Below are 11443 nucleotides of genomic sequence, written 5' to 3'. Positions count from 1 at the left end.
GATAGCCTCAGGTGGAGTGTTAGCGGGATACCAAGTGTTAGCACTGGTTTAATAGGAGCTGGGCCATGGAGATGCTCTCCATCCCCTCCCCACCCTGCCTTGAACTTTTTCCCTACCTTAGGATTTTTCACTGTTGCTCCTTTTGATCCAACGGCACCGTCCTGATATCTTCATTGCCAAGCAGCATGGACTGTGGCTTGCCACAACTTGCATGTCTCCATGCCCAGGGTCTCTCATTCAGCAGCCCCTTTCTCACTGATGGACAGCCTGGATCACCCATCTACTGATGCTGCCCCCTGTGCCTGTCTCTTGTATTCCTGTTCCTCACTACTTCATTGCTATGGACTATGTAGTCCCTCCCCTTCATTGCGCTTTCTTTCTGGCTCTGTTTTGATCAGAAACTCTCTCTCTGCTGCCTTCTGGTCTCATCCAGCTGCTAGCTTGTGCAGGAGGTCTTCCTGCCTGTTCAGCTACCAGCCAATAATTGCCCCTCCAGTCCCTATTTGGGGCTAAGCCAAGCTCCAAAAGGGAAGAGGGTGGGTGATTCTGCTTGGAAAGATTAGTCAAAGCACCTTACTCTTCTATCAGGGCCAAATCTGGAGACTTCTTGTCAGGACATTTCCTTTCTCCAATACTTCTGGGTTCTTCCAGGTCAGAGTGCCTGTGAGAACAGCTCTTCCCTGCTGGGGTTTATTGTCTGCACCTCTGGCTGGAACCAGGAAGCAAGCAGTTTGCAAAAGCTACATAAAAAACAAACCCATCGTCACTCCATCCAGGCTTTGTGAAGGGATGTTTGGGGGCTTCACTTTGGATATGGGGCAAAAAACTGGAGGCCCACTTTGAATTCTGGCTGAAAGCTGGGGAGTGAGTTTGAGGCAAAGATTTAATAACGCATTTGTAGTGCAAGCCGCTGCCCTCCACCCCTGCTGCCTTCTGGGCTTCATCTCTGGAGTACACCAGCTGCCTTTCAATTCAAGGGCAAACAATTCTACTCATGTTGACCTCCAGCTCCAGTTTGCCCACAGATCAATAACACCTCTTTTACCTGAACTTTTCCAGCCACACTTTTGAGGCCAAAAGGTGCTAGAATCCAGCGAGCCCATAGTATTAGCATAAAGTATGTGCATCTCAGGATGCCACTCTACCTCCTCAGCATGGATTGATTCCTTCAGTCCTGTTTACGGAAGTTTTAATCCTAGGTATCTCCATCAGCTAATCTTGCCACCCTCAAGCATCCGAGACTCATGAGACAGGCTCCCCTTAGATAATAAGAGTGGCTAAAAAGCACAAGACTTTTAAAAAATTGCATGTATTTTATTTCCCTCCAAGTTCTTAGGTGTTTAGCCTGCACTATCTTCATAGTTTGAGACTCTTCCCCATGTCCAAAACAGCTAGTAAGTCACTTTTTATTTTTAAATGAAAGTTTTGCATTTCCCATGACTCCAGGAACTTGGTCTTTAAGCCAACGATTCTCAGCCAGGGTGCTGCAAGATCCTTTTAGAAGTGCCGCAAGGTGGCATGCAACTGTTTAGTGTGCAAACACCTACACATAATTCACAAGCTAAACCTAGAGATTTCAAATAGGAATCCATGTTGTCAAAATCATCCTGACCTGTTGTGGTCTTGCTAAGTTCTTTGCAAAAGAAGAATTGCTTTGTTATTTTTCTGTAGCCAAGATATGAGTGAAGGGTAGCAGCTGGCATTTTCTGAGGGATGTCTTGAGTCTAACAAGGAGTACTCTGAGTTTCAAAAGGTTTAGAACCACTGCCAACCTCGTAAGATAAATACCCCATGAACAGGGGGCTTCAGAAGAAGGTAGGCAAAGCCCACAAGGCACTTGGTCTCAACATCTATTTCAGAAACCCCCAACCAAACCAGCTTAACTGCATTTACTTAAAAAACACTAGAGTAAAGTCCCTGCAGCCTTTCCCATACTCTGATCTCCCCTACCACCACCATCCTTCCTTTTTGGTTTGCAATCACAGGGGAAGAGCAAAGAAAAATGGGAACCTCTCCTAACTGGGCCAAACTCCCTCCCTCAAAACTACTTTGGCACTTAGGGTGTCCTTTGGGGACTCCCTGTGAGAATTCTTCTCTTCCAGATTCCCCAATAAAGCCACATGAGTGAGGACCGACTTATAAAAAAAAATCTTTATTTCATGTACCAGGATATTTTTTTTTTTTGTAATTTTCTCTTTTTAAAATTTTTTCTTTTTAACAGTCTGAAAAAAACCACAAAATAAAGAAAATGGAGGTTGGTTTCTTGAACTGGTTTGAGCTGGACATAAGCATTAGCCTTGGAAAAGGCTTCCTCACCAGTCCTAGTCCTTCCTCTTCTCTCTCTCTCTCTCTCTCTTCCTCCCTCTCTGACACACTCACTCACACTCAGGCGCTCACTCATCGTCTCATTTCATTCTGCAAGTGCTCTAGAGCTTGAAAGCAGCTTTGGATTTAACCAAAAGATCATACCTCTGTCTATTTCAGAGTTTGGGAAACCAATTTTAACTCATGTCTAGGAGTAGGAGGGGGTAATTTTTTAACTTATTTTTGTACATTTGATGAGGTTTGGGGACCAGGTAGGGATGGCAGGCTGGGGGGGGGGGACTGGGATTCAGCAAGAATCCCAGACACCCAGTACAAACTGAGGCATCCCTGTGAGATGACCAGTTTGATCTAAACTTCATCCCTGCTGCTGCATCAGTGCCAGACTTTCCCCCCTGAGGCCTGGGGGGAATTCATTCAACCCTGGGCTTAAAATGTCCCACATGCTGCTCTGGAAGGGAGCCCACTTTCCTGTGCAGAGAGAGAAAGTAGGATGAAGCAGCAATATCTGGGTGTCAAGAGACCTTTAAAGGAACAGCGGGAACTGAATGAATGGGCCTCAGACTCTTAACACTGGAGCAGCAGGAACAGGAATAGAAAGCATCAGGGTTGGGGCAGCGTCAACTGACCCATGCAGTAAACCCTCAGCCCTGGATCTACTATGCTGGCCCTGACCTGGCCTGCAGTTGAATGAGTGTGGCACAGAGGCACACCAATAATATTCTTGTTCTCTGTTTGCCTTTGCCCACTCCCACCTCATCATCCCTTTCTGTGTCCTGGTAGCAGCATTAAACAGGGAGCTGAATTAAAAATGGTTTCTGGGACCTCTAGCCCACTGTTCCTCCTCCTCCTCAGCAAAGCACTGGCACTACACTCCAGGGCAAGTCCCTGGCATGGGCGACAGCCACAATGGATGTGCTGTAAGCATGGTGAGGAGCTGTGTGGGACTTACATTCTTGAAGGAAGGGGTGGGGATGGGAGCATGTTGGTAAGGGGGAATTGAGGCCTGTGAACGTGGGAGACCTGGGGCTCCTGTCCCATTCATTGCTAGTGGGTAATTGCACTCAAGTCAGTGGAGTTCTCTGGAGCCCAGCTAGCAGGAGAGGAGACTCAGGCACAGTGTACGAGCAGAAGGGGAGCACATGTGTATGAGTACAAGCCTCACTGCCCTGCCCTGCTCCATGCCATTTACCCCAGGCAGAGTGAACAGGAGACATGAGAACTGGGGCAAGTGAGTGACTGCCTCTGCTCTGCTTGGGAATAAATCACATGCAGTGAGGCCAGGCAGTGGGGAAGCAGGCCTTGTGAGCACCAGGTCTGTGGGTGTGGGAGGGCGGCCCCCACCCTAAAGCCCATTGATGTCAACGGAAAGGCTCCCACTGCCATCAAGGGAATGGCACAGCAGTGGGCATAGCTTCCTAGGCCTGACTACCCCAAAGGAGCTAGTGTATATATGGGTGTGTGAGCACGTCTCCTTATTAGCAGATGGCCCTTATTTTTGTCTCCCATCCCCACAATAGCAGCAGTGGAGGTTGCCTAGCACAAAGCCTCCATGACCCAAGGGGTAGCAGGTCCTCTCTTCCCAGCTGGGCAAACTCCAGTCTCCCTCAGTGATTTTTGTGTTTTATTGAACAGACTCAAGTTTGGATTTCTTTTCAGGAGCCCTGCCCCTGCTAGCCTGCACTGTCCCCACAACCCCCCCCCCCTTCACAGTTTAAAGCTGGAGAAAACAAAAATTGAAAAGAAAAATACTATCTGGTTTCCTTTCCAGTAAATCCACTTTTTATATTTACATTTATTTATAGTCATTGTTGTTTTATTAAAAAAATGCCACCTTTTTAGACCCCCCCCTTTTTTTTTTGCAGTGTCACTGTTAACGCTAGGATTCTCAGTGACTAGTGAGTCCAGGTAGGTCACCATCCCCACCTTCTTGGGAGCCCTAGGCACCAGTGAATCAGCATAAGCTCCTGGCTTCCCCAAGGACAGGAGAGTCGCTTACAACCCCTAAGAACCCCACAAAAGCCACACCGATCTCCATGGATCCCAGACACTTGGTCACACTTAACCCAGAGGTCCCCATGGTCTTTGTGAACCCCTGGAATGCCCAAAGATGCTCATATCTCATTGCTAATGGATCCCTGCCCAACTTCCCCGAGGCCTTCTCACCCAGTCTATGCTGGGTTAAAAGTGAACGGAAAACAAACCAGAAAAATGAGAGAATAAAACCTGAAAAATTCCAAAGAGCTGCCGCCTCCTTCTCCTGCTGGGTTTGTCTCATTTTGGTGGTGGTGGTGGTGGTGGTTCTTGGTGTCTCCCCTCCCCCCCCCTTTTTTTTGTTAAATCTCTTTTTATTAAATGTTAAAATAATGGTACATGGGAAATCATGCATTTTCTTTTAAATTGATTTTCTATTTTTTTTAAATCTCTTTCTCTCGGTTTTTAAAGTTTTTTCTTTTTTTTCTTTTTTCTTTTTCTGTTTTTTTAAGTTTTTTGTTGCTGTTGCTGTTTCTTTTCTTTCATTTCTTTTCGCTGTTGGCTTTTGTCTACTGTTTGTGTTTTTTGTTCTTTTTTTTTTCTTTTTTTCTTTTTTTTTTTTTTGCGTTTGGAAGGTTCCCCTCCCTCCCATGGTTGCCTTCTCCTCTCCCTCCCCTGCCCTCCCCCACGGCCCCCTCCCTTCTCCACCCTTCCCCATCCCTCCCGCCTCCCGCCTGCTCCTTCCCCATTTTCAGCTCCTGGCGACGGCTTCATACCGGGGTGGTCCGGCGGTTGGCTGTGTTAGTGTGGATAGAGTCCTTGTTCTCTTTCTGGATACAGTTGTGAACTTGGAGGAAGCTGTTATCCCTGTCGGAATTGTAAGTGGCGGTAGGGGTAGTGGCAGCCTTCAGGGGGTCCCTGGTCAGGGTGTACATCGAGATCTCTGTTGATGGGAGGGTGTTGAACCCTTTGATCCCGACAGGTGAGGCATCCCTGGAGTGTGAAGGCTCAGTGGAACGGGAGCTGGAGCGACTGCGTCTCTGATAGCGGTAGCGGTAGCTGGGGATGCGGGTAATGGCAGAGGACTGGAGGTAGTCCGTGGCACGAGCGTTGGCACGCAGCTGTTTGTGCCGGTCAATAAACATGTGGACAGCCAGCACTCCCACCATCTCAGCTATAATGAAGGACAGAGCCCCAAAGTAGAAGGACCAACCATAGGAGTAACTGTTCTTCTTGGAGTCACTCTTCGAGGGGTCTCCAGCGTTGGCTGATATGTACACAATAATGCCAATTATATTACTCAGACCTGCAGGCAAGGGGAAGAGGGAGAGGGAAACCATTAGAGTATCAGAGAGAGAAAGGCCACCTGCAGGGGAAAGGACTAAAGCTTTGGATCTCAGAGGCCTTCTCTACCCACAAGAATAGGCCATTGCTGGTGCGCCTGTCTGTTCAGAGCCACTTTGCCCTGCTTGAGGCCCTCAGTAGGGATCTCGAATGAGAGTCCTTCAGTCCGTGAATTCCCTGAACCTGAGACTTCATCCCACTATGGGATCTTCAGTTCTGCTTGCCATGGAGAAACCCTCTCCCCCAGCAGGCATGGATGGGCTGCTCAGGCTTTACACTAATCCAGTTCTGAGATCCTATCTTCCCAGCAGTTTGTCCCAGAAAAGCTCTTAATTCTGCCCTGAAGATTCACTCTCCCCCCTTGCTTCCTCTAGACAGGTTGGTAGCAATGAGGTTGCCATTTGGGTGGGGGCTCCATGTCTTGCTGATGTCTATCCAGTGTCAGAGTCCCTCTTTTCTGAAGGCATATAACTGAAAGGGAATGGAGCCATTCTGTTTTCTGCATGCTGCACTGGTAGATGTAGAGGATTTTCCCTGTAAGCAGGAGCTGCCATTTTGTGCTACTGTTCAAATGCAGAATGTCAGAGTAAGTCACTCACTCTCATGCTGACATTTCATTGGTTCTTTCTTGTTGGACAGTTTTCTCCCAGCTGAAATAAAGCTTGTCTAGACCCCAGACTACACAGTGCCCTTTGTGTCCATGCAAACACATCACCCCCTTGCCCTTCTCCCCTTGCCATTTCATTAACTGGGCAACTTGTCATTTCTCTCTTCCCTTGGCTGCGTCTCCTTCATTATGCAGATCTCCTCTTTTATTATTCAATTATGATCTCCTCTCTTTTGCTGCCCTTTTCTCCCAGCCCTTTTGCCCCTCGCTTCTTTACCTGCAGACACGAAGAAGATGCCGGCACTAAGGATGATGTTGTGTCGGGTTTTGTAGAATTCGCTGGCTGCGATGCAGAGTCCACCCATGAAAAGCAGAATCACACTCAGGATTGGAAAAATACTAGAGGCCCTTACGGCCCCTGTGGAAAAGAAAAAGAAAGAGAGGGGAAGAGATAATAGCATGTATGTGAGAGAGAGGAAAACGGGAAGAGAAAACAATATGAAGAGACAAAGAGAAAGCAGTAGGGGAGGGAACAGAAGCAGCAGGAAAACAATAGCATGTAGCATGCGTGGGGGAGAAGGAGATGGAGAGAAATACAGAGGTGGCAGAGTGATTCAGAGAGGAATCAAGAGGCAGCAAGGGGTGGAGAGACAGAAACAAAGAGTGTCAGCCAAAGGAGAGAGCGGTCACCAACACAGTGCCTACATGTTGGATTGCCAAATGCTCAGGCATTACGGCTGGGGGAGAGAGGGGTGGGGTGGGGTAGGGTAGGGTGGGGTGGTACAAGTCCACCTCCTTATACTGAACCCTCTATGTCCCACAAGGCTTCTCATTCCTGCTTTCACTCAGACCACATCCAGGACAGGGGACTTCAGCAGAATAGGTTATTTCCTTTTACAAGGCAATGCAGCTGGATGTATTGGTTACAAATGCTTCTCCCAAAGATTTAGTTGATTCATATTAATTTGGAAAGTGAGCTAGCCTCTAAAAGGAGAGAATTTTAAGGGGGTTGGAAAAGAGATCCCAATGCAGAGCAACCATGTGTAGCTAGAGACAGAGGATGCAGTCACCAGGAGTAAAACTCCCAACTTTACCCTCCAGAAACAAGGGACTCTTCCTAGGGAGCTAATGGAGGGGCAGAGTCCATTCAGTAGAGAATGGCAGTGCACACATGTGCAAAGTTACACACATGCAACCCTGGAAGAGCTCACATGTACTTCAACCATCAGGAAGCAGCAGTGCACGTGCATACACATACACACAGAGCGTCAGCACATGCTTCTACCCAGCAAAAGCCTATGGTGTCCTTGTCACATGCTCCCCTCTGTGTCTCAGGAGGCAGAGTTTGATTTTTTTTTTTATATATATATTTTTATGAACGGCTCCTGTCTCTTCTCAGGTGATAAATAAGCTGCTAATCTCTGGAGTGTGCCCAGGCATCAGGCATGCCTAGTGCAAATCTGCTTCCAGAACAAAAATGGGAAAAGGACAGAAGCAAATCCTTCCTCCTATCCCTTCTCATTTCAGAGAATGAAGCTGAACAAAGGGAGTTTCTCTTGACAGGAGGGGCAAGTGGCTCATGGGCCCTGCTGGAAACCATCTGCCATGAAAGGCATGAGTACTCAATTCACTCAGGGGCTGACTCTTACCCAAGCCTGGCGTGTGATAAACATGAGGGGCAGGGAGGAACCTCTTGCCCGTTTTCCCTTTCTGCCTGGCTCTATTTCAAGCAGTGGGATGGTAATAAGAGCTATCCTAATGGCTTCTGGAAAGCAGGGGAGGATTTAACAGTGGGGAGCCAAATGACAGTAAGCAATGCCAAGTATATGCCCTTTGTATAGACAAGCTGTGGGGGGAGTCTCAGTGTTACATACTGTCCCTAGTATTTGTTGACCGGGCCTTTATCCTTCAGTCCACACCTCCTGGGAAGACACAAGGTCACGGTATGAAATTGGGAGCTGAGGACATTATCTGAGAGGTAGAGGCCTCTAATCTCCTCTCTTGTCTTAGTCATCTCCAAAGCTCCACAGTCATACTACAAAGGGCTGACATTAAAACCAGTCTGTCTTTCCAGGTTCAGTACAGACCCTGTAGTTTGTAAGGGAGAAGAGTTGTCCTTGTATTGGGGTAGGTATCCCTGTTCAATTGCATGTTACCCACCTACAGAATCTGGCAGAGTCACACTGATACAGTCCTCCTTCCTCCTGACACCTTTCCTTAACCCTGTCCATTTGATCGCAAGGAACCTGGTTATTGCAGAAACAAACGTTGAGCCCTTCCAATCAGGCCTCAAGCTCCACTCTTCTATTTTCCTGGCTATCCTGACTTAACTTTAAGGTAAGAAACAGCCTATCAGCCAGTCACTACTAGACATGACCCAGGAGGAGCCTCAATAAGCTCCAGCTCATCCAAAAGTCCTTAAAAGAACCTGTTCAGCTAAGGCCTTCTCTAGTCAGCCCTAGTACTGCATTAGGCTACTTCTACCAGGCACGACCCAGCAAGTACTTCACTAGGTTTAGTGAAACCCCCAGCATCCTGCTTGCCTGAACTCAGGGGTTTTTCCTTGGGGTTTCCATCTTGGGGATTTGTTTTATAGGAGACATTGTCAAAGCCAGCAGGCTAAATATTTCACTTATTTTTGCCTTCTCCTATGATCTGTAGTTCTGTATGTGCTCCATACTACAAAACACCTGTTTCAAAGCTCTTTTTCTCCCCAAACCACAAATGACTGCTAGCTGCCGCTGCACCCCAAACAACTCTGCAACAACAAAGCAATGCTAGGAACCAGCACCCAGCTGCATGCTGAGGAATGCTGGTACCCACACCAGAGCTTACAGCTCTGCTACTCAAGAGCAGTACAGTGCACATGTGAGTGATGCAGCAGAAACATAGTCTAAGGAAACAACTTCAGGTCAACTAGTAGCAGATGGGAAACTGTGTTTTAAAAGGATGAGATAATCCTGTGATTTTCCTACTCTTTCATCTGTATCAATGAATGTTAAGGAAGCCCAAATCTCCTCTTCAACTGCATGGTTCTCTTGTATCTCCATTATGCCCCAACACAAATCACCACTGGTAACCTTCAGAAATCCCAGCCCTGAAGGTTTTCTGAGCCTCTTCTTTTGAACTCCTCTAGGGTGAAAATCTCCTCTTTTCATGCCAACAGGAGTTGTGCCGGGGAAGGAGAACAGGAAGGAGGAGCTGAATCAGCAGGGTGGACTGAAGAGAAGGGATTCCTACTAATCCAGGGTGAAAGAATAGAGCCTCTGTTTTTACAGTAGACAAAAGCAGGGGTTTTTTTACATAATGAAGGCTACACAGACAACACAGGCTCCTCAGGTGGGTCCCCCTGTTCATAGGTCCCAGGCTGAACTCTGATCTCCACTGTCTCTGTTTTCTACTTGTGTTCTCCTACAGTGACACAACATGCTCAAATCATAGCATTTTTATCAGTGGCCCTGGGGCATACATTTTGGTTTTTGTGCTCCAAAGACAAGTCTCAGATCAAGCAGCCTTTACTTTTACCATCCAGTTCCCAGTGCCACTGTTCTATGGTTCTTGTACAAAGCCAACTTCAGTGAATGCTAACTTCATGAAAGGACCCCAATCAACAGCTTGGGAGGCAGGAAGGTAGGAAAGCTTGGAGGAGTAGAAGTCCTGACCTGTACAACCTATTTATTTCTGAAATTGGAAGGAAACAGAGAATAGGAGGGCAATTTTTTTATTCCTACAACTGGTACAGCAGCAGCAGTGTAATGTCTTCACTGACACACACACACACACACACACACACACAGTTATATGCACCAATAGGGTGCCTAAGCCTTCAGAGGGAATTCAGTAACTATGGCTCAGTCATGCTCCAATGTGATGGTCAGTAGTGTCACCCATGATGATGGTTTCGGTGATGATCCAGAAATGGACTAAGACCATTGACCCATCTGATGTGGAGCAACAGTTATCAAAGGGTAATTACTTCTGGTCACAAATGATTGGCATCATGCATTAGAGACAGTGACTTAGAAGGAAAAGTCTTGGGTCCCGATACTCGAGCCCTCTGCTCCTCTTGCCTGGGGTCCAGATGAAGCCAACAGCCAACAGGATGAAGTGAAAGGCTTTATCCTTAACCCTCAGTGATGATCATCAGTCCTCCTCACCTGAGGGTGGATTACAACTGATGATGCAGTCAATGTTTCTGCATTTTCTACTTTTCCTTCCCCCTTTACTGGAAACCCATTATTTATCTAGTTTTCAGAGTGAATGGGAGACTCCTCTGAGACCTTAGAGATGTTTTCATCTTGTCAATAATTCTCCAGTATCTTTAGGGTTGGGATGAGGTTGAAGGGCTGCAGGTTTTTATCAGATTATATTACCATTAGTTAAAAACCTCTTAGTCATCAGAGCAAGTTTGAGTCAAGCATGCTGGTAGACAGGGTCTCTGGAGGGTAGGAGTGAGAGTGAAGGAAGAGGAGCCCTTCTGAGAGAGAGATTCAGAAGGGATGCCCCCACCCAGTTCCTCCAAATTTTGCCTCATCCATTATGATAATCCTCAAGGGAACCAGACTTTGCACTGAGTCACCTGCAGCAAGCAATGGGCACCCAGCCCTACCACCCGTGATCGGCTCCAAGGAAAAGGACCTGCAGACTTACGGAGGAAATATTCTGCTGCGTCGGCTTCATAATCTATATCCTCAGGGAAGTGATCGATTTGCTTACACAGACCTTTAAAATTCCCTGTGAAACAAGAGAAGAAAGAACAAATGAGAACACCAGAAACTGACTGAGGCAACAACTGCCCTCTGTGTCATCCTCTGTGCCTTCCTTACCTCCTTCCCAGGCAATACATACACATAATATGTTCCTAGGCATTGTCACCAAATACACACCCATCCCTGTATCTGCACAGGATCTGAGGAACTGTCATTCTGGAGCAGACCCATGTCATGCATCTAGCAGTGGCCAACAGCAGATGCTTCAGGGAGAGATGTAAGGACCCCCCAGCAGGGAGATAGGGGTAACAACAGCCCCAGTCCCTTACAAATCAGGATGAGACATAATCATTGGAGCAAGGGTCAAGACCCAAAGCCTACATTTTAATTAATATCCCTTATAGAATCCCTCTTGTGAGAACTCAGTATGGCTTTGGTCTCTGGGGAAATGTCCAGCCCTTTTTTCTGAGTGTTAGTACGCTGTGTC

At 47.2% G+C, this 11443-nt stretch overlaps 1 protein-coding gene across 1 annotated transcript in view; it reads right to left on the bottom strand.

The window, feature by feature from the left end:
• Positions 1–5046: 5046 nt before the first annotated feature.
• Positions 5047–11443, bottom strand: part of CACNG2 (calcium voltage-gated channel auxiliary subunit gamma 2) — a 62567-nt gene continuing 56170 nt past the window's right edge. The window contains exons 2-4 of the mRNA XM_090041083.1: positions 10898–10981; positions 6525–6665; positions 5047–5602 (exon numbers count right to left, since the gene is read on the bottom strand). Coding sequence (XP_089897209.1) covers positions 5067–5602; positions 6525–6665; positions 10898–10981 — 761 coding nt within the window. The 3' untranslated portion in view covers positions 5047–5066. The remainder of the gene's footprint in view (positions 5603–6524; positions 6666–10897; positions 10982–11443) is intronic.

The sequence above is a fragment of the Crocodylus siamensis genome, chromosome 4, assembly GCF_052110815.1.
Source record: "Crocodylus siamensis isolate JL-2025a chromosome 4, ASM5211081v1, whole genome shotgun sequence".
NCBI lineage: Eukaryota > Metazoa > Chordata > Crocodylia > Crocodylidae > Crocodylus > Crocodylus siamensis.
The sequence above is the reverse complement of the archived record's forward strand: the minus strand, read 5'-3'. Positions and strand labels throughout refer to the sequence as shown.